The sequence below is a fragment of the Piliocolobus tephrosceles genome, chromosome 17 (assembly GCF_002776525.5).
Source record: "Piliocolobus tephrosceles isolate RC106 chromosome 17, ASM277652v3, whole genome shotgun sequence".
In the NCBI taxonomy this organism is placed as follows: domain Eukaryota; kingdom Metazoa; phylum Chordata; class Mammalia; order Primates; family Cercopithecidae; genus Piliocolobus; species Piliocolobus tephrosceles.
Genome location: NC_045450.1, coordinates 51,642,726 through 51,665,866, shown reverse-complemented (window position 1 = coordinate 51,665,866; position 23,141 = coordinate 51,642,726). Strand labels below are relative to the sequence as shown.

Here is a 23,141-nt window from a genome sequence, read left to right as displayed (position 1 = left end):
AAGCAAGACTCAGAGAAGATGAGTGATGGGCTCAAAGATGTGCAGTGAGTGACTGAACAAAGATGAAAACCCAGGGCTGCTGGATCCAATATGGAATATTGAATCCAATATTGAATATTTGGATTCAATCAATATTGAATATTTGGATTCAATATTGTCCAAAATCACTGGAAAGGGAGGAAGCGGATTTTAAATTTGACTCTCATTTGTGTGTATGTGCAAGTCCCTCCAAAAGGACTTAAGAGAAGCTAGGGAGAGTGTTTACCTACAGGGAGGAGACTGGATGCCGGAAGGTTGTGGGAGGTTGTGGAAGGGTGTGGTATGGCGTGGGAAGGACACTCTTTACTGGTACTCCTTTGTATCTTTTGAATGAATTAAAGCATGCATTACCTCTTTAACAACCAAATAAAAGTTGATTCAGTTCTTTCCTTCCTGCAGCCTATCTTCAGCATTTTCTCTGGGTACTGGGAACTCAGGCAGGTGAGAGGAGCCAGTGGAGACTGCCCTTCTAAGGTGAAGTGCCAGTTGCCCCAGCAGCCCACTCAGGTCAACTTTGGGGAGCCTGTGCCTCCATTCAGGTGCCTCCAGTCTCAATTATATGCTTGAGAGTTGATTTCTCTGCTTGAGAGTTTTCTCTTTGGTCTCACTGGTGTCAGTGGCTCCTGGGTTTTGCTATTTATATGGGAGGGGAAAATGGGGGATGTGAGGGCTGTGATGGAGGCCTGGGGGAGGAGGGCATGAGCAGCCTGTAAAGCCAAGCCTCAGTCATCCAATGACCTTGGCCTCCAACTTTCACTTCCTTTTTTCTTTTTCTTTTCTTTTTTTCTTAAAGATTACATAGAGACAGGGGTCTCACTGTGTATTAGTAGTACATAAATAGTCAAGGCCAGGTGTGGTGGTGTGCCTATAATCCCAGCTACTCAGGAGGCTGAGGTGGGAGGATCCCTCAAGTCCAGGGGTTTGAGACTGTACTATGCTATAATCACATGTATGAATAGCCACTGCTCTCCAGGCTGGGTAACATAGAGAGACCCCATCTTTAAAAAAAAAAAAAAAAAAAAAAAGGAAAACCATTGAGCAATCAGGATCATAGGATGGCTTTGTGACCAGTTTTTTCCCATCCAGTGCCCTATGGTAAGTGTTTCCTTGCTTGATTGGCCTTGGAGAACTTGACACATAATATTCATTCACACACTGCTGTGATTTTGTTATTTCTAATTTTCAGTGTTGCAAATATCACTGCAGTGAACATTCTTACTTGTACATCTTTAGTATTTTTTTTTTTTTTTGAGAGCCAGTATGATTTTTTTTTTTTAGTGTTTTTTTTTTTTTTTTTAAGAGATGGGGTCGGCCGGGTGCGGTGGCTCACGCCTGTAATCCCAGCACTTTGGGAGGCGGGTGGATCATGAATTCAGGAGATCGAGACCATCATGGCTAACATGGTGAAACCCCATCTCTACTAAAAATACACAAAAAAAAAAGTTAGCCAGGCGTGGTGGCGGGTGCCTGTAGTCCCAGCTATTCGGGAGGCTGAGGCAGAAGAATGGCGTGAACCGGGAGGCGGAACTTGCAGTGAGCCAAGATCGTGCCACTGCACTCCAGCCTGGGCAACAGAGTCAAACTCCGCCTCAAAAAAAAAAGGGTCTCACTGTGTTGTTCAGGCTGATCTATCTCAAATTCCTGGCCTCGAGCAATACTTCCACGTCAGTCTCCCAAAGTACTGGGATTACAGGTGTGAACCAATGTGCCTGGTCTCCTTACTTATACATCTTTATATGTGTCTGATGATTTCCTTGGAATAAATTGATAGAGGTAGAATAATCAAATCAAATGATATATACATTGCTAGGAACATATTTTAAAATGTATAAAGTATGATGGCAATAGTTTCAGAAATTTATTCTTTAATTCAATAAACATTTACTGAAGACTTATTAGATGTCAACTGCTGGGCCAGGCACAGGTGAAACAACTGTGAACATTATAGACTCATAGCTGCCTCAGGGAGCTTATGGGGTTGGGGAGAGAGGCAAGAGAGCAGCCAATGAGGACTAGGGTGAGAAGGGATAGGATGCACAAGGACAGGCAGGGAGGGCTAGTGGCCCGGGAGGATGTCCTGGCTTATGACTCATTCTTCCTGGCTGGTCTCCCACAGACTATAATCTCTGCCAGCACAGAGCTAGCCCCCAACTTCCTGACAGTCCAAAGATCCAGTCTGCCCTCATTGAGACCAACTGGACTGATAAAATAACAGACTTGCGCTGGGGTCTGGTCAGATCTGTTGAGGGCATTTGTTTCTTTCTGTTTGAGATAAGGTCTCACTCTGTCACCCAGACTAGAGTGCAGTGGTGCAGTCATAGCTCACTGCAGCCTCCAACTCCTGGGTTCAAGTGATCCTCCCACCAAGTAGCTGGGACTACAGGTGTGCCACTATGCCTGGCTAATTTTTTTTTTTTTTTTGAGATAGAGTTTCGCTCTTTCACCCATGCTGAAGTGCAGTGGCATGATCTTGGCTCACTGCAACCTCTGCCTTCCGGTTTCAAGTGATTCTCCTGCCTCACCCTCCCGAGTAGCTGTAGCTGGGATTACAGGCGCCCACCACCACACCAGGCAAATTTTTGCATTTTTAGCAGAGACAAGGTTTCACCATATTGGCCAGGCTGGTCTTGAACTTCTGACCTTGTGATCTGCCCACCTTGGCCTCCCAAAGTGCTGGGATTACAGATGTGAGCCACCGCACCCGATGACATTTTTTCTGCACCCGATGACATTTTTTATTTTTTGTAGAGACGGGGTCTTGTAATGTTGCCCAGGCTGGTCTCAAACTCCTGGCCTCAAGTGATCCTCCTGCCTTGGCCTCCCAAAGTACTACAGGTGTGGGATTACAGGTGTGATTACAGGTGTGAGCCACTGCACCAGACTGGGGTATTTGTTTCTAACCCCTGCACCACCTCTTATTCTTTGTTACTTCACTCATCTCTCCAAACATCTGCCCTCTGTCTGTAAATCAGGGTTAGCAGCAATATCTATTGCATTGGGTGGTTGTGAGCTCATGAGGTGATGCATGTCAGGGGCCTGGCATCATAGTAAGTGCTGAGAAAGCCAGGATAGGATCAAGCATGTATCAGAATCACCTGGATGACTTGTTTCCTAAGCCTCACTCTACAGTTTCTGATTCAGCAAGTATGGATAAAGTCCAAGAATTTGTACTTCTTTTTTTTCAGAGAACAAGGTCTCGCCATGTCACCCAGCCTGGTTTCGAGCTCCTGGGCTCAAACAATCCTCCTGCCTCAGCCTCCTAAGTGTTGGAATTACCAGAGTGAGTCACCTTACCTGGCCTTCTTTTTTTTTCATACTTAATTTTTTTTTTTTTTTTTTTTTAAGATAGGGATATCTCACTCTGTTGCCCAGGTTGGAGTGCAGTGGCAAGATAATAGCTCACTGCAACCCCAAACTCTTGGGCTCAAGTGATCCTTCCACCTTAGCCTCCCAAGTAGCTGGGACTACCAGCATACACCACCATGCCTGGCTAATTTTTAAATTTTTTTTTTTCTTTTTTTAGAGACAGGGTCTTGCTATGTTGCCCAGGCTAGCCTCAAACTCCTGGCCTCAAGGAATCCTCCTGCCTTAGCTTCCCAAAGTGCTGGAATTACAGGCATGAGCCACTGTACCCAGTCAAGAATTTGCCTTTCTAACAAGTTTCCAAAGTGATGTTGATGCTGCTGGTCCAGGACCACACTTTGAAAACCAATTGCTTAAATAAATTACACCATGGCTTCCTGGTCTGATATATCTGGTTTCCACCCTCTACAACAGGGAGAACTCACCAGCGGGCCCTGAGTTCTTTCATGCAGGGCCATCAAAAGAACTGTGTCTGATCAGCCTCCTCTGCTCCAGCATAGACACCTTTACATGGTTTTATGGGTTGAATTATTATTATTATTTTCACTTTCATCTCTACAGAAAATAATCTAAAAATTAGCCAGGCGTGGTGGTGGGTGCCTGTAGTCTCAGCTGCTCAGAAGGCTGAAGTGGGAGGATTGCTTGAACCTAGGAGGTCAAGGCTACAGTGAGTCATGATTATACCACTGCACTCCAGCCCAGGTGAAAGAATGAGATCCTGTCCCCCACTCCCCCCAAAAATAGTAACCGGACTCCAAAAGCATAGGCAACAAAAGCAAAAATAAGACAAATGGGTTTATACCAAATTAAAAAGCTTCTGCATGGCAAAGGAAATGACAGAGTAAAGAGACAACCCACAGATTGAGAAAAAATATTTACAAAATATACATTAGATCGGGGACTAATATCCAAAATATACAAACTCAGACCACTCAATAACAATAAAACAAATAACTCTATTAAAAATGGGTTTTTAATTTTGAGGGGCTGAGGTAGGAGGACTGCTTGAACCCAGGAGTTTGAGACAAGTCTGGGCAATAGAGTGAGACTCCACCTCTAAAAAATAATGATAATATTAATACAAAGCTTCTGGGTATGGGCTGAATTATGTCCTCCCCAAAAGTTACTGAAGTCCTAACCTGCCAGTACCCGTGAAGGTGATCTTATTTGGAAACAGGGTCTCTACAAGTGTAATCCAATTAAGATGAAGTCATCAGCGTGAGCTCTGATCCAATGTGACTTGTGTCCTCAAGAGAGGAGACACAGAGACATGAGGGGAGAATGCCATGTGGCGATGGAGGCAGAGATTGAAGTTCTGTGGCTGCTAGCCAAAGATTGCCAGCAAACCCCCAGAAGCCAAGAAGAAGCAAGGACGGATTCTCCCCTACAGGTTTCAGAAGCAGCATAGTCACGCCCATGCTTCGATTGCAGACTTCCAGCCTCCAGAACCGTGAGACAATAAATTTTTCTTATTTTAAGTCACCTAGTTTGTGGTTCTTTGCTATGACATTCCTAGGAAACCGATACCCTGAAGTATCATTTTACAGACAACACCAACACAAACCTTTTCAAAATCATTTACTTCTTCACGGGCACTATGACTCGCCTTCTACCAAATTTGAGGATGTTTCCTTTGATGAAGTCCATGGACATGAGAAACTAAGCAGTGAACTCTCGTCTGCTGCCTTTTGACCTTCCTACTTTCCCGTAGTGTATTTTATTATCCCTTATATTTTACCTGTCCACTTGGAGAAGGAAATGTGACAGCACAAACATATGATGAGCTGGGAAAGCCTCACGCCTCTGTTTCCCACCACTGTGTTCCATGGGAGCTGGGTAAGGGCAAGGGAAGGTACGGGAGGGTGTACTCTCACCCTGGTTCAGGAGACCGTGCCCAGGGGAAAGTGCAATCCATCATCACTGCATCATTACCATCAAACTGTGCCACCTCTCTGGTCCCCATCCTAGGGGATTGGGGGTGGGGATCTGTGCTCATGTTAACCTTATTTCAGGCAGTTATTAATCTCAAGTTGCCTGTAGGGTCTGCGAGATAGAAGGGAAGGAGTCTTCATCTCCCTCACAGATGATCACCTTGTCTTCAGCACCACCACTCCCTCCCAATTGTCCTCATGGGATAATCTCCTTCCATGGCCTCCCATCCCCACAGGACAGCCATTCTCTTCCTGAAAGGAGGGTCTTTTCAGGAAGTGGAGGACTTTAAATTCCTCCTTGGATCTAGGTTCACAGTCCTCAGAACCCAGCCCGTCCCAACTGTCTCTCAAACCTTCTCAACCACTCCCTATCCTCCTCCTGACCAAACTTACTCTAGCACCTATAGCTCGTTATGCCTTCTTGGCTTCCTAGAGATGGTACCCGCTGTTCTTTATGCTTAAAACACCCTTCCAGCTGGGCATGGTGGCTCATGCCTGTAATTTCAGCACATTGGGAGGCCAAGGTAGGCAGATCGCTTGAGCCCAGGAGTTTGAGACCAGCCTGGGCCATGGCGAAACCCCATCTCTACACAAAACAGTACAAAAATTAGCTGGGTGTGGTGGTGCATGCCTGTAGTCCCAGCTACTCGGGAGGCTGAAGTGGGAGGATTGCTGCCCGGGAGGTTGAGGCTGCAGTGAATTGAGATCACACCACTGAATTCCAGCCTGAGCAATAGCGCGAAAACAAAACAAAACAAAACAAAACACTCCTCCATCTCCCCACCACATGAAACATTCTTGGAGAGGGGGAGTGGGGAGGTTCTTCTGTCCGCCCCTGAGCACCCTGCTTCCCTCTATCTGGAGAAAGGCCACATTGTCTGGTGAGCGCTTGTTTACCGTCTCTCTTCCTTCATGAGACTAAACTCTCCAAGAACAGAGCCCTGGACTTGTCTGCATCTGCAGAAGGGAGCCCCTAGCTTTGTGATTCAAAACAGGCTTGTGGGCTTTTCATGAGAGGAAGAAATGGGTGAAAAATAATGATCATCATAATGAAAGTTATTATTCATGCAAAATTTGGGGGGAGTCTGGTCTCCTGTATTCAAAATCTCGTTTAAGGTCAAAAGACACTTGGGACCCATTTATCCCCACTGCACAGGTGAGCAAACTGAGGATTTGAGAGGTAAAGAGTAGATCTCACAACCAGTTAAGTGGTCAAAATAAGAGTATGCCTGATTCCAAGGCCCCAGTTGCCCCCAATTACTGCACGGACAGAGGGCGAACTGGCAAGCTAGCGGGGCTGCCCTTCCGGCCGACGTGGACCGAGAGCCCCACACCCTCGCGTACCGGGGCCGCCTACGCCCCGCCGTACCGGTGACGCGTGCGCAGTGCAGTGCGGCGCCCCCTGCAGGCAGCGCGCAGGGGGCGGTAGCGGCGGAGAGGCGCTCAGTGCGCCTGCGCGCTTGTGGAGCTGGTGGCGGCGCTCCTCTGGGGCTCCGCTGTTCTCCGCGCTGCGGGCGCGGCTATGGCGCAGCCGGGGAAGCTGCTCAAGGAGCAGAAGTACGACCGGCAGCTGAGGTGAGCCGAGGCTCACCGAGCCGAGGGTGGGCCGGCGGGCTTCCCAGCGGCCGGGCCGGGCCTAAGGGCGCGGGCGGCGTGGTCGGGCCTCCCTCAGGCCTTCTTCCAGGCTGGGCCGGGCTGTGCGGGGCGCGGGAAGCCGGCTCTCGGGGCTCCCACCCTGGGCCAGAGGTCCTCCGCGAAGGCTGGGACCCCTTCCCCCGCCACGCGGTGTGCGGTTCGGTGGGGCGCGGTCCCCAGCGCCAGCCGGGTCGCTAAGGCGGCTGCCGGCCCCGCCTCGCTGCGCCCGGGCTCCTTGTTTTCCGAATGGGGAGGCCCGGAGCGCACCCCATCCCGGCCGCGAGGGCGGCACGGAGGGTTAGGTTTTGTTCTCAGCCAGGGCTGTCCAATGGAAATAAAATGCTAGTCTCATGTGAGCCGCAAATGTGATTATAAATTTTCTAGTAACCACACTAAAGGTAAAATGAAACAGGTGAAATTGATTTTTAAATAGTTTAATCCAATATGTCCAAAACATTACTGTTTCAACACAATCAATATAAAAAGTTTTTGAGATATTTTACTTAGATTTTTATTTTTATTTCAATTTTTTTTTTTTTTTTTTGTAGAAACGAGGTTTTCGCCACCTTGCCCAAGCTGGTCATGGGTATTTTCCTTTTTAAAACTGTCTTAGAGGACCGACACGGTGACTAATGCCTGTAATCAGCACTTTGGGAGGCTGAGGCAGGCTGATCACCTGAGGTCAGGAGTTCAAGACCAGCCTGGGCAACATGGTGAAACCCTGTTTCTATTTAAAAATTCAAAAATTAGCTGGGCGTGGTGGTGCGCGCCTGTAATCCTAGTTACTGTGGAAGCTGAAACCTGAGAATCGCTTGAATCCAGGAGGTGTAGGTTTCAGTGAGCCGAGATCGTGCCACTGCACTCCAGCCTGGGTGACAGAGCGAGACTCCGTCAAAAAAAAAAGCCCCCCAAAACTGTCTTAGAAATAACTGTATTTTACACTTAACAGCACATCTCAGTTAACACTAGCCTCGCTGCTTGTGCTCAGTAGTACATGTGGCTAGCAGCTACCTTAATGGACAGTGCAGGCCTAAGTCATCAGAAGGGTCCTTGGGTACTTCCCCACCCTTCCCTTTTCTCCTTGCACTCCCCATTCCTTGTTTATTGAGCGTCTTCTATGTCTTGAGGCTGTGGAGATAAAGCTGCTTGGTTTTCCTCCTTCCTGGAGCTTCTGAGACAACAGAAGTTATATGTCCCCAAGGACTGGAGCTTCTATTTGCGCCACTAGCCTAGTGCTGTATTAGAGGCTTTGGGCACTTAATTCTGAGAGCACCCTTGAAAGCAACCATTTCCTGTGCTTTACAGTTGGAGAAACTGAGTCTTGGAGAAGTTAGGTAACTTGTCCAGAATTCCCCATATCTTTGAGCCAGGACGTAAACTCAGGCTCTTCTGGCTTTTTTGGAGGGACTCAGTTACATCCTGCTTCCAGGCTTTTAGGAAAAGAAACAAGGTAACAGTCTTTATAACCAACTTACGTTTTCTTGTAAATTCTTGGAGTTCTTGTGTTTCTAATGCAGGTATAACTGTACATGACAGAGCTGAGAAGATAGTTGAGGTTACTAGGCAACTCTAACAAAAGAGGATTTTTGCTGAGGGCATTCCATTTAAGTCCCAAACTTTACCTTTCATTGTGAGAACTGGTTTTGAAGTGTCAAAGGGAAGCAGTTAGAGGCAAAATGCAGCAGTCAATAAGCTCCTCCTGACTTCACCATAGTTGGGCCAGCAAGATAGTAGAGAGGACTGATTCACTTGGCCTCTTCTTGAAACACGTTACTTAGAGACACACCAGGATTCTTTTTTTTTTTTTCCAGGGGCAAGGTCTCACTCTTTGACCCAGGCTAGAGTACAATGGCTAGAGTGCAGTGGCAAGAACACTGTTCACTGCAGCCTCAATTTTCTGGGCTCTAATGATCCTCCTGCCTCAGCCTCTTCAGTTGCTGGGACTACAGGCATGTGCCACCATGCTTGGCTAACTTTTTTAGAGATGGGGGTTTGCCCAGGCTGGTCTCGAACCCCTGCGCTCAAGTGATCCTCCTGCCTCAGCCTCCCAAAGTGCTAGGATTATAGGCATGAGCCACAGTGCCTGGCCTCAGTATTCTTTTTGTTTTATTTTTGAGGTGGGTCTCAGTATGTTACCCAGGCTGTAGTGCAGTCTCTGTTCGCAGGTCTGATTATTGGCACACCACAGCCTTGATCTCATGGGCTGGAGTGATCCTCCTGCATCAGTCTCCCAAGCAGCTGGGATTACAGGCACACACTGTCTCACCCTGCTTGAGATGCACCAGTATTTTTTTTCTTGAGATGGAGTCTCACTCTGTCACGCAGGCTGGAGTGCAGTGGCGTGGTCTTGGCTCACTGCAATCTCTGCCTCCTGCGTTCATGCGATTGTCATGCCTCAGCCTCCCAGGTAGCTGGGATTACAGGTGCGCGCCACTGTGCCTGGCTAATTTTTGTATTTTTAGTAGAGACGGGGTTTCACCATGTTGGCCAGCCTGGTCTCAAACTCCTGACTTCAGGTGATCCGCCTGCCTTGGCCTCCCAAAGTGCTGAGATTACAGGCGTGAGCCACCGTGCCCGGCCAAGATGCACCAGTATTCTTAAATTTACTCTCCAATGATCCAAGCATCTGTCAACCATGTATATCAGGTGTCTTCTACATGCCATACTTTGATGGAGAAAACAGGCGTTTACAGTCCATCTGATTCTTCTGGACGATTCCTCCATACATTTGACAGCTGTCTGGGCCCTTACAGAGTGGAAAGATGGATGCTCAGCAAACAAAAACAAACGAAGCCAGGTGCAGTAGCTTGTGCCTGTAGTCCCAGCAACTCTAGAGGCTGAGGCGAGAGGAATGCTTGAACTCAGGAGTTCAAGACCAGTCTGAACAACATAGTAAGACCCTGTATCAAAAACAAACAAAAAAAATAACAGTTGCTTGACATATGCTCTGGAGGACATACTGGCTACATAATAAGGGATAATCTGCTTTAGATCAGGTAACAGGGAAGGCACATTAATCATTCTACACTGGGTAATACACTTTAAAGTACTCCTGTAGAAGTTGATGTGAGGCTTTTCAGATGGTAATTCCGTTTTCTTGGTAAAGCTTTTGCAGAAGTCACAGTAATAAGCCCTGTATCGAGATCTTAAATGCATCTAACATAATTTTTTTTTTTTTTTGAGATGGAGTCTTGCTCTGTTGCCCAGGCTGGAGTGCAGTGGCGTGATCTCGGCTCACTGCAAGCTCCACCTCCCGGGTTCACACCATTCTCCTGCCTCAGCCTCCCAAGTAGCTGGGACTACAGGTTCCTGCCACCATGCCCGGCTAATTTTTTCTATTTTTTAGTAGAGATGGGGTTTCACCATGTTAAGTCAGGATGGTCTCTCAATCTCCTGACCTTGTGATCCGCCCGCCTTGGCCTCCCAAAATGCTGGGATTACAGGTGTGAGCCACTGTGCGTGGCGCATCTAACATAATTTAAGAATAAATGAAATAGGGCTGGGCATGGTGGCTCATACCTGTAATCCCAGCACTCTGGGAGGCCAAGTGAGCCGAGATCACGCCACTACACTCCAGCCTGGGTGACAGAGCAAGACTCTATCTCAAAAAAAAAAAAAAAAGAATGAATGAAATAGAAAACAGATGAGGTTTTAAGTCCAAAGACACTTTTTAAATGTTTGTTTGTTTGTTTTGAGACACAGTGTCACTCTTGTGCCCAGGCTGATAAGGAGCTGGAAGACCAAGTTTCTGTTTCTGATTCGACCCTCTCCCCCTTTCCCCCTAACTATTCAAGGCATCAACCTGAGTTCTAGATTACTGTATAATCACTGTACTAATATCTGTTCCTGTCTTACCTGTTTTCTGTGGTTATCACATCAGTCTGTACAAGGACAGTTTAAAGTTTAAAGATCACCATTCAGATAAAGCTGTATTTTCATGAAAGTTTTAAAAACGTCAAATTTGTGTCTGTTTTGTAGGTTGTGGGGTGATCATGGGCAAGAGGCTTTAGAATCTGCTCATGTTTGCCTAATAAATGCAACGGCCACAGGAACTGAAATTCTTAAAAACTTGGTACTACCAGGTAATGCAGTTTTGTGGTTGTGTTCTAAATATGCTTCTTTAAGATTATGACCTAGAACTATATATTCCTGACTGACTCTGTTTTGGCTGTCAGGTATTGGTTCGTTTACAATTATTGATGGAAATCAGGTCAGCGGAGAAGATGCTGGAAACAAGTATGTTCTATTCTTTTCAAATATATACATGTTAAGGAAGGCAAGGCCTGAATCTTAGCTTCACCTCCTCAGTCAGGGTGACTCGACTCTCAGTGGAAATCATCCTTATGTTTGGGATTATGGTGAGGAGGAAGTGAGATAATATATGTAAAGTGCTAGTATAGCATCTGGCAAATAGGGCATTAATGGTACCCATCGTTACTGTCTTTATTGTTATTAATATAAAGGAGTAGTCATTATTCCTTTATTCATGGAATATGGGCACTTCCTAAGCTCTTGCATTGATTCATAGGTGTTAGCATATGATTAACAATAATACCTGTTGTTTGTGATGTCTTCTAGGCTTAGTCTAGGTGTATCTCTCTTTACACTGTGTCTACAAAAATGCTGTTTTAAAGATGGCCTGTGTGTTCTTTAAATATTATATTTAGACTTTCAGAGCATGCCCAAATTTGGATTTAAAGCTCACCTTTTCAGGGACTTGAAGTCTGGTATCTCTCATTGTATTTGTCAGTAACAACAACAGTGAGTAAATATAAGGAAAACCAGCAATTAGTTCATATTTAGTTTTTGATGCTTTTTCTTTGGATGGTAGTGCCAGTTTCTGCTAGGCACAGCACAGCTTTTTTATTGATATTTACAAAGAAGTCTTGTTGTCTTTGCTTACTTGGTTGGTGAGAGTAGAATATGATAAAAATAAGGTTTCTCCTTATGGAGCCAGTGAGCTTATACCGAAAAGTGGCATCCTGACTCTGATCAGCAGCCTCATATCTGGGCCTTGAGACACATCAAGGGTATGTGTGGGAGGAAGTCTGAACAAGTCTGTTACAGTTACGTGCAAAAACAAATGGTTCAATACACCGAGAGTGGTCTATGGAACACTGGTTCTAGGGAACGTTAAGAGCTGTTCATTGGGCCAATGGGTTCCACGGTCAAATTAGTTTGGGAAATGGATCAAATGAAGTTAAAATTTCTTTACCATAAGATTTTAGTATCACATGTATTGTGTGTATTATGAATTTCCAAGAGGGAAATAATAGTATATGGTGTTTCCCAAACTGTTTTTTTTTTTGGAAACAGAGCCTTGCTCTGTCACCCAGGCTGGAGTGCAGTGGTGTGATCTCGGCTCACCACGCTGGGCTAATGTTTTCTATTTTTAATAGAGACGGGGGTTTCACCATGTTAGCCAGGATGGTCTCGATCTCCTGACTTCATGATCCGCCCGCCTCGGCCTCCCAAAGTGCTGGGATTACAGGCGTGAGCCACTGCACCCGCCAGTGTTTCCCAAATGTTTTTTAGCCAAGGAACCCTTTTCTCTCAGAGGATCTTGTGAAATTCACATTCTGTGGTACACACTTTGGGAAAGAAACATTGATTTATTAGCCTATCTTTCTTTATAAGTTTCATCTGATTTTCTTCCTCCAGGAAGGCAATTATCATCTGTAATCACAATATAGTTTGTTTTATACTATGAATGAAATATACATGCTATTACAATAACAACTTTTCCTTTATAGTCAGTAAACTTTACTTTTTTTCCCTTTGTTTTGTTCACTTTAGTTTCTTCCTTCAAAGAAGCAGTATCGGCAAGGTAAACAATTTGTTAGAGAATATAGTTGCATGTGAGCATCTAACGATGCCACTATGTTTTGATTGCTTGAAAAGCTTTGACTTTAAAAATGTGTATTATTTCTCTGAAAAAAAAGTTAACTAATTTTTCTCATCTTGTAAATCTTCATATGTTTGGTAGTTTAAAAACTTAGAAGTACTGTCTGTGTTTATACATTGTATGCTGTATTAAAGCTAAATCTTGAGTAATGTTAATATTCAGAGGATGGATTCTGGTTAACAAATTTTTATTTTATTTTATTTTTTTTGAGACGGAGTCTCGCTCTGTCGCCCAGGCTGGAGTGCAGTGGCTGCATCTCAGCTCACTGCAAGCTCCGCCTCCCAGGTTCACACCATTCTCCTGCTCAGCCTCCCGAGTAGCTGGGACTACAGGTGCCCACCACCTTGCCCGGATAGTTTTTTGTATTTTTTAGTAGAGATGGGGTTTCACCGTGTTCGCCAGGATGGTCTCGATCTCCTGACCTCGTGATCCACCCATCTCGGCCTCCCAAAGTGCTGGGATTACAGGCTTGAGCCACCGTGCCCGGCCTTTTTTTTTTTTTTTTTGAGACAGAGTCTCGCTCTGTCAGTCACCCAGGCTGGAGTGCAGTGGCGCAGTCTCGGCTCACTGCAAGCTCTGCCTCCTGGATTCACGCCATTCTCCTGCCTTAGTCTCCTGAGTAGCTGGGACTGCAGGCGCCCACCAACACGCCTGGCTAATTTTTTGTATTTTTAGTAGAGTTGGGGTTTCACCATGTTAGCCAGGATGGTCTCGATCTCCTGACCTCGTGATACGCCTGCTTCAGCCTCCCAAAGTGCTGGGATTACAAGCGTGAGCCACCACACCCGGCCTAAAAAAATCTTACCAAACCATATTAGTCAACTTAGTGAAATGACCGTTAGCGTGGTGATTAACCACTCTTGTACAGGATCATAGATGTGGGGGGTTAGAGTGAGTCTGAACTTGATCCAGGATATCCCTGCCTGCTACCCAGACGTTTTTGGTCATTTGCCTAATCAAAAAAGTAGAGTACAGATAATGTCATTTGAGAACTCTGGATGACGATGGTTTTGCTTTGTTTTAAGTAGTATTCTGTTGAGTCTTAAACACTAGGGGAAGCAGAATTGGCTGGGAGCAGTGGCTCACGCCTGTAATCTCAGCACTTTGGGAGGTCAAGGCAAGAGGATTGCTTGAGGCCAGGAGTTCAAGACCAGCCTGGGCAACAACATGTCAAGACCCTGTCTCTACAAAATATCCAAAAAAAAAAAAAAAAATTAGCTGGGCATGGTAGCACATGCCTGTAGTCCCGCCTACTTGGGAGGCTGAGGTAGGAGGGTTGCTTAAGCCAAGGAGTTCAAGGCTGCAGTGAGCTATGATCAGGCCACTATTCTCCAAACTGGGCAACAGAACAAAAACCTGTCTCTAAAAAGAAAAAAGAAGGGAAACAGAGTTGTCATACTTATGCATGAAATTTGGATAGTTTTACAGTATGTTTGCCTGTTCCATAAATTGGGGGATTATATTGTGACCAAGTTTTTTCTAATTCAAGTTAAATGCTTTGTTTTTAAAAAGAACCGAGCTGAAGCTGCAATGGAATTCTTACAAGAATTAAATAGCGATGTCTCTGGAAGTTTTGTGGAAGAGGTATATATGTATACACATTATGTCTGTGCTGAAATACAATTTTTTAAATAATTTAAAGCCCTAGAAATTTAGAATTTTGAATCTTTTTTTTTTTTTTGAGACAGAGTCTCCCTGTGTCGCCCAGGCTGGAGTGCAGTGGCTGGATCTCAGCTCACTGCAAGCTTTGCCTCCCAGGTTTTCCCCATTCGCCTAACTCAGCCTCCCGAGTAGCTGGGACTACAGGCGCCCGCCAACTCGCCCGGCTAGTTTTTGTGCATTTTTTAGTAGAGACGGGGTTTCACTCTGTTAGCCAGGATGGTCTCGATCTCCTGACCTTGTGATCCGCCCGTCTCGGCCTCCCAAAGTTCTGGGATTACAGGCTTGAGCCACTGCGCCCGGCCGAATCTTTTTTTTTTTTTTTGAGATGGAGTCTGGCTCTGTCACCCAGGCTGGAGTGCAGTGGCCAGATCTCAGCTCACTGCAAGCTCCGCCTCCCGGGTTCACCCCATTCTCCTGCCTCAGCCTCCCGAGTAGCTGGGACTACAGGCGCCGCCACCTCGCCCGGCTAGTTTTTTGTATTTTTAGTAGAGACGGGGTTTCGCCGTGTTAGCCAGGATGGTCTCGATCTCCTGACCTTGTGATCTGCCTGTCTCGGCCTCCCAAAGCGCTGGGATTACAGGCTTGAGCCACCACGCCTGGCCTTTTTTTCTTTTGGAGATGGAGTCTCACTCTGTTGCCGAGGCTGGAGTGCAGTGGTGCGATCTTGACTCACTGCAAGCTCCGCCTCCTGGGTTCATGCCATTCTTCTGCCTCAGCCTCCCGAGTAGCTGGGACTACAGGTGCCAGCCACCACGCCTGGCTAATTTTTTGTATTTTTAGTAGAGACGAGTTTCACTGGGTTAGCCAGGATGGTCTCCATCTCCTGACCTCATGATCCGCCTGTCTTGGCCTCCCAAAGTGCTGGGATTACAGGCGTGAGCCACTGCGCCCGGCCAGAATTTTAAATCTTTGTCTCTTTTATAATTAGTTGAATTGGATTTGTTGCCTCATTTATTGTAAAATAGCTTAACTGTCTCTGCCATGTTTAATATAATTGTGAATTTTTTTTTTTCTTTGCTGTCCTATTTAGAGTCCAGAAAACCTTCTAGACAACGATCCTTCATTTTTCTGTAGGTTTACTGTTGTGGTTGCAACTCAGCTTCCTGAAAGGTAAATTTTTTTGTTAATATGTTTTTATTTTAATCTTATTAGATTTGCATTGTTTTATTTTCTTTGCACAGTCTATGATGATACGGTTTTTAAAATTCTTAAATTCTACAGAAACTTTAAATGTGAAACTTTTTTTTTTTTTTTTTTTTTTTGAGATGGAGTCTCACTCTGTCGCCCAAGCTGGAGTATAGTGGCATGATCTTGGCTCACTGCAAGCTCCGCCTCCCGAGTTCACACCATTCTCCTGCCTTAGCCTCCTGAGTAGCTGGGACTACAGGCGCCTGCCACCACTCCCGGCTACTTTTTTGTATTTTTATTAGAGACAGGGTTTCATTGTGTTAACCAGGATGTTCTCGATCTCCTGACCTCATGATCTGCCCGCCTCGGCCTCCTAAAGTGCTGGGATTATAGGCGTGAGCCACTGTGCCCAGCCATAAATTTGAAACTCTTGACCAGGCATGGTGGCTCATACCTGTAATCCCAACACTTTGGGAGGCTGAGGAGGGTGGATTGCTTGAGCTCAGGAATTTGAGACTAGCCTGGGCAACATGGCAAAACCCTATCTCAACAAAAAATACAAAAATTAGCTGGGAGTGGTGGCGCATGTCTGTAGTCCCAGCTACCCTGGAGGCTGAGATGGGAGGATTGCTGGAGCCCGGGGAGTCAAGGCTGCAGTAAGCCATGATCATGCCACTCTACTCAGCCTAGGTGATGAGGCGAGACCTGCTCTCAAAAAAAATAAATTTAATTGGGAGGCCAAGGCAGGCAGATCACGAGGTCAAGAGATCGAGACCATCCTGGCCAACATGGTGAAACCCCATCTCTACTAAAAATACAAAAATTAGCTGGGCGTGGTGGCGCACGCCTGGAGTCCCAGCTACTTGGGAAGCTGAGGCAGGAGAATCACTTGAATCAGGGAGGCAGAGCTTGCAGTGATCCGAGACCGTGCCACTGCACTCCAGTCCTGGTGACAGAGTGAGACTCTGTCTCAAAAATAAATAAATAAATAAAATTTAAAAAAAATTCTTAGAAATCTTCCAACATTGAAAAGATGAGGAAGATAAAAATACTGAAACTTTTTTAAAAATTATTATTCTTTAGACAGAGTCTTGCTCTGTTGCTCAGGCTGGAGTGCAGTGGCACAATCTTAGCTCACTGCAACCTCCGCCTCCTGGGTTCAAGTAATTCTTGTGCCTCAGTCTCCCAAATAGCTGGGATTATAGGCAAGTGCCACCATGCCCAGCTAATTTTTGTATTTTCAGTAGAGACGAGGTTTCACCATGTTGGCCAGGCTGATCTCAAACTCCTGGCCTCAAGTGATCTGCCCGCCTCAGCCTCCCAAAGTCCTGGGATTACAGGCATGGAGCCACCAAGCCCGGTCTTAGATGTGAAACCTTTGGAATATATTTAGAGCAGTTAAACTGAACTTTTTTTGTTTGTTTGTTTTGTTGTTGTTGTTTTAGTGATTAAAAACTAGTTAGAATTGATTATTGAAGGCTGGGTGCAGTGACTCATGCCTGTAATTCCAGCAGTTTGGGAGGCTGAGACAGGTTCGGATCACTTGAGCGCAGGAGTTTAAGACCAGCCTGGGCAACATGGCAAAACCTTGTGTCTACAAAAAATACAAAATTTAGCCAGATGGTGTGCATGCCTGTGGTCCCAGCTACTCAGAAGGCTGGGTTGGGATAATCACTTGAGCTCGGGAGGTCAAGGCTGCAGTGAGCCATGATCATGCCACTGCACTCCAGCCTGGGCAACAGAGTGAGACCCTATCTTAAAAAAAAAAAAAAAAAGGCCGGGCGCGGTGGCTCAAGCCTGTAATCCCAGCACTTTGGGAGGCCGAGATGGGGGGATCACAAGGTCAGGAGATTGAGACCATCCTGGCTAACATAGTGAAACCCTGTCTCTACTAAAAAATACAAAAAAACTAGCTGGGCGAGGTGGTAGGCGCCTGTAGTCCCAGCTACTTGGGATGCTGAGGCAGGAGAATGGCGTGAACCCGGGAGGCGGAACTTGCAGTGAGCCGAGATCCGGCCACTGCACTCCAGCCTGGGCGACAGAGTGAGACTCCGACTCAAAAAAAAAAAAAAAGAGAGAGAGAGAGAATTGGTTATTGGAATTGTTGGGGGTGTATTTGTGGGTTTTATATTTTTTTTCTGTCATGGAAATGTTTAGAATTATCTTTCTTTAATGTTTCTCCTTAATATAACAGACTAAGGTTTCACATCCCTCTTGTCCAAAAGATGTACTTTCTGTCATTGAGACTGCAACCTATGGAAATGCTTGCTTTTCAGCGTATTCTTGACCTGCTTATGTAAACGCAGTTATGTACTTTCGCATTTATTATTTAGTAAGAAAGTTGCTTTATTTTAAGACATTTTCATGTTTTGCATGTTTCCATGTTTGGCATATTTCCATTTGCTTATGTTCATATTTTGCTTTTTTTTTTTTTTTTTTTTTTAACAGCACTTTACTACGCTTAGCAGATGTCCTTTGGAATTCCCAGATTCCTCTTTTGATCTGTAGGACATATGGACTAGTTGGTTATATGAGGATCATTATAAAAGAACATCCAGGTAAAATTGTTGAGCATATGGGCTTACTATTGGTTGCTTTAGCTATAATTTTAGAAACTTGACAATTTAGAAAGTCAGTTTTAAATTATGAAGTAAATTTGTAGCAGCACATCTCTAGTTGCAGATTCAAAGTGGCAATCAGATTCAATAGGCTGCAATCTACTCTTTATGTAGCATTATAGAAGGATACAAAGCAGGACATACAACAGGTACAGCTTCTTCATCTTATTAGGAGATCCAGCAACTATGCAAGTACCCAGCTTCTTTTGCCCCCCACCCACATCAGGCATGTATGGCTGTGGAGAGCTAAGGAATGTGGGTCACTCTGACCCATGAAGTTACACCACCTTTCCCCTCTCCCGTCTTTTTTTTTTTTTTTTTTTTTAAGATGGAGTTTCGCTCTTGTTGCCCAGGCTGGAGTACAATGGCACAATCTTGGCTTACTGCAGCCTCTACCTCCCAGGTTCAACTGATTCTCCTGCCTCAGCCTCCCAACTGGGATTACAGGCGCCCGCCACCATGCCCAGCTAATTTTTTGCATTTTTAGTAGAGACAAGATTTCACCATGTTGGCCAGGCTGATCTCGAACTCCTGACCTCAGGTGATCCACCCGCCTTGGCCTCCCAAAGTGCTGTTATTACAGGTGTGAGCCACTGCACCATGCCCCTCCAATCTTTTATTTCATCCTCATGCAGGCTTTAGGTTCTCTCAATTCAGGTACAATTTCACACAACAAAGACATTTACATAACTACTGTTCCCAGGGAAACTATTGTAGGAGACCAAAGTCGTTTATAGGCAGACCTCCATCAGCTGAGGGTTGATATAAGCCCTTTACTTATAAAAGTTTAATCATCATAAAATTTTCATCCAGTATTCATACAATGCTCTTTATTTACTCAAGAAAATATTTTTACTGTGAGCCAAGCACTCTGCTAATGTGATGATAGCCATTGGTATTGGTAGCGTCACTGAGGAGTAATATCTGTGTGGGCAGTTAGGGAGTGCTTGTCAGGATAAGCTCTGGCTGCTGGTGGTAAGCCATTTAAGAGTTGAAAGTGGTGTCAACTGATGGGAGGGGACAAAAGAGTGGAAAGTGGGAGAGTGACCGGGTAAACATTTTATTTTAAATGGGTCACTCTGAAGTTGAGTAGAAAGTAAATGGATTTAAAGGGGCAAAGATTGGAGGCAGGGATTGCTGTTAGAAATTTCCAGTGGCCTAAGTAAGAGAGAGTGTGTTCTTTTTCCCAGTTTAGGGAAGAGAAGAAGAGGCGGTAGATAATAATGAAGGTTCGGCATTGCTAGTTGTGTGCCTGCCTTTATAAGAATTATTTCATTTACTCTTTCCAAAACCTTTATAAGGTACAGATTGAGCATCATTAATCCAAAAATCCAAAATCAGAAATGCTCCAAAATGCAAAACTTTTTGAGCACTGATATGATATTCAAAGAAAATACTCATTGGAACATTTCTTCAGATTTTTGGGTTAGAGAGCTCATCTAATATGTATTTGCAAATATACCAAAATCTCAGCAAAATCCAAAACACTTACGGTCCCAAATCTTTTGGATAAGAGAGATATACAGCCTATAGATACTTTAATATCTGCTTTTTATAGATGATGCTGAGGCAATGAGAGATTAAATTATTTGCCTAAGGTCACATAGTTAGCAAGTGACAAAACTAGGCCTACCTCTAAGCACTCACTGAAATTATACACTCTCCTGTACTCTCTCATGTGGACAGCAGTGTACAGAGTGAAATTAGGAAGTGGGGAGTTACTGATATTGGGGCCAAGGAAGCAAGAAGTGAAGGATGACCATCAGGTTTCTGGGGAAGAGTCTAGGTAAATGGTGATGCTGTCTATTGAAGACCACAAGAGGAGGGAGGATAGGTTGTTAGTTGCTATCTGTACATAGGTTTTGTCAGTTTTGAGCTTTTCCAGTTAGAACAAATTATGTTCTAAAGGAATCTTGTTTTACTTTTACTAAAAATTTATAGTTGACTTAAGATTTGTGCATTTTTACTATGTATAAATCGTACCTTAATAAAACAGTGAAAAAACCCATGGGCCCTGTGCCCATTTAAAAATTAAAGATATCGTAAGTTTCTATGATTCAGTGTATTGTCATCAGTATTGCCAAAGAATTAAGTTTATCTTTTGAGCTGGGCACGGTGGCTCACACCTGTAATCCAAGAACTTTGGAAGGCCGAGGCAGAAGGAGCCCTTGAATCCAGGAGTTTCAGACTAGCCTGGGTGACATAGTAAGACCCCATCTCTACAAAAAAAATTAAAAAATTAGGTGGGCACAGTGACATGAGACTGTAGTCCCACCTTCTCAGGAGGCTGAGGTGGGAGGATCCGTTCAGCCCAGGAGTTTCAGCAGTGAGTTATGGTTGTGCCACTGCACTTCAGCCTGGGTAATACAGCAAGATCCTATCTCTCTCTCTTTTTTTTTTTTTTAAGTATTAAATTTATCCTTTTGAATTCTTTGTTTCACAGTAATAGAATCTCATCCAGATAATGCATTAGAGGATCTACGACTAGATAAGCCATTTCCTGAACTGAGAGAACATTTTCAGTCCTATGATTTGGATCATATGGAAAAAAAGGTTGGTAGTGTGTGTGACCTTACATTTACAGATAGACCTAAAACATTTTTTTTTTTAACCTAAGGTTTTTGAATTACACCAAAGTGAGAAAATCCTCCATATTCCTGTCATCCAGATTACCCAATAACAATATTTTACCTTGTTTTCAACATACTAATTTTTCTCCAAAATTGAAAAACTTTTTTATTGAAGAAAAGTACGGATACTGAACATCTGTGTAATCACTACCCAGGTCAAGAAATTAGACATTAACCTATTCCAGGTGGGGAGATGGGGATGGTTAATGGGTACCAAAAAAAATAATTAGAAAGAATGAATAAGATTTACTCCTTGAAAGCACAACAAGGTGACTATAGTTAATAATGACAACTTAGTTATACATTTTAAAATAATTAAGAGTTTAATTGGATTATTTGTAACATAAAGGATAAACGCTTGAGGGGATAAATGCTCTACAGATACCCCTCTCCATTATGTGCTTCACATTGCATGCCTGTATCAAAGCGTGTACCCCATAAATATATATACCTAAGTACCCACAAAAATTGAAAATAAAAAATTTTCAAACAGAAAACAGAAACAAAAGAATTCCAAGAAGTCCTCTTTATGGCCTTTTTCTAAACAAATAGAAATAATGACATAACAATATAATTTAAGAAGTATATGTATTTTTGCCTACTTCCATATTAATTAACATGCAGTTTATTTGGTTCATCAGAAAACAGAAAAGATCCTCTTTTCTTTAGGATTGGTGTCTGAAATTGAGATTTGAGCTGTGTTTTTGGGTGGCAGTCTCTGAGACTGTTTTGCTGGTATAATGCGGGCAATCATAGTATATATGTGACATACTAGTTATCTACCTCTAGAAGAATTTGTAAAGCAGTTTTTATTAACTCAGTTCATTTTCCTCTATTCATTACTCTGCATATATTAGGAGATCATAAATATTGTTGAATTTGTTGAAAACGAGATGGTACCGTGAAGAATTAATAATACCAATATTTTCTTTTGTCTCTCATTTTTAGGACCACAGCCATACTCCATGGATTGTGATCATAGCTAAATATTTAGCACAGTGGTATAGTGAAGTATGTCCTTTTAAAAAAAAATTTCATATGCAACTGTATTTTCAGTTTCTTATAAAGGATTTCCTTGATGGGGAATGGGAGATTAATTTTTTTCCTTATGGGCTTGTATGGTAGGGCAAATGGATGCTTTTAAATTTAAATCCAGCAGTTCCTCTTTTGATCCTGATAATTTTAATTAACAAAATGAAATTTGATGAATGTTGTTATGAAACTGGCAGGGGGAATGAATGTAGATAAATGGTCACAGTGTTTTCTCTCAAGTGAGCCTCTGATTTCACAGAGAAATATATTTGTTGATGAAATCTTAGGTAGAGAATGGGGGACACTATAGACTTTCAATTTCTGTATTTTGAGTTTGTAATAACTAGATTTTTAAAATTTTTAACCAATTTAGACAAATGGACGAATACCTAAAACATATAAAGAAAAAGAAGACTTCAGAGATTTGATTAGACAAGGTAATATTATGGGATATGATTAAATACTGTATAAAGCTTGAAAAGCAAATTGCTAGAGGCAAGTGCTTATTAGATTTCTGTTGACACCTTTGTCAGATGATATCATCACGAGCTTTTATTTCACTTTCCCTCTGGAGAAGTTAAGAAGCCACGCTTTGTATAGTTTTAAGGACTAATGATAAACCATATTTCTTCTTAAGATTCAATATTCTGCAGAATCTGACAAGGTTATTTTTATAATGGGGGAACAGAAGAGTGAAAAGAAAAGGGCTGTTGTTTGCTAACAATTTCCCATTAAAATAGGAATTCTAAAGAATGAAAATGGGGCTCCAGAAGATGAAGAGAATTTTGAAGAAGCTATTAAAAATGTGAACACAGCACTAAATACAACTCAGGTAATGAAAGAGTTGCTGAGGGATTCACATGAACAAGGTGTTTTCTAGAGTCCTTCACTATTAAATGGTTGATTACAATGATTTAAGTTAATATTTTCTAAATGTATAGTTAGAAATAAATACAAGGCCGGGCATGGTGGCTCATCCTAGCACTTTGGGAGGCTGAGGCGGGTGGACCACCTGAGATCAGGAGTTCGAGACGAGCCTGGCCAACATAGTGAAACCGCGTCTCTACTAAAAATACAAAAATTAGCCGGGCATGGTGGAACATACCTGTAATCCCAGCTACTCGGGAGGCTGAGGCAGGAGAATCACTTGAACCCAGGAGGCAGAGGTTACAGTGAGCCAAGATTACACCACTGCACT

The 23,141-nt window shown here is 43.8% G+C and overlaps 1 protein-coding gene across 4 annotated transcripts in view; it reads left to right on the top strand.

The window, feature by feature from the left end:
• The first annotated feature begins 6,753 nt into the window (after positions 1-6,753).
• NAE1 (NEDD8 activating enzyme E1 subunit 1) overlaps positions 6,754-23,141 on the top strand; it is a 29,914-nt gene continuing 13,526 nt past the window's right edge. Inside the window, exons 1-11 of one of the 4 annotated variants that reach the window (XM_023210112.1) lie at positions 6,754-6,908; positions 10,947-11,050; positions 11,144-11,204; positions 12,765-12,795; positions 14,386-14,457; positions 15,566-15,645; positions 18,112-18,221; positions 20,725-20,834; positions 21,860-21,922; positions 22,317-22,380; positions 22,684-22,775. In XM_023210112.1, the coding sequence (XP_023065880.1) occupies positions 6,856-6,908; positions 10,947-11,050; positions 11,144-11,204; positions 12,765-12,795; positions 14,386-14,457; positions 15,566-15,645; positions 18,112-18,221; positions 20,725-20,834; positions 21,860-21,922; positions 22,317-22,380; positions 22,684-22,775 (840 nt within the window). In that variant the 5' untranslated portion in view covers positions 6,754-6,855. The remainder of the gene's footprint in view (positions 6,909-10,946; positions 11,051-11,143; positions 11,205-12,764; positions 12,796-14,385; positions 14,458-15,565; positions 15,646-18,111; positions 18,222-20,724; positions 20,835-21,859; positions 21,923-22,316; positions 22,381-22,683; positions 22,776-23,141) is intronic. The other 3 variants (XM_023210113.1, XM_023210114.1, XM_023210115.3) reach the window with 3 other exon arrangements.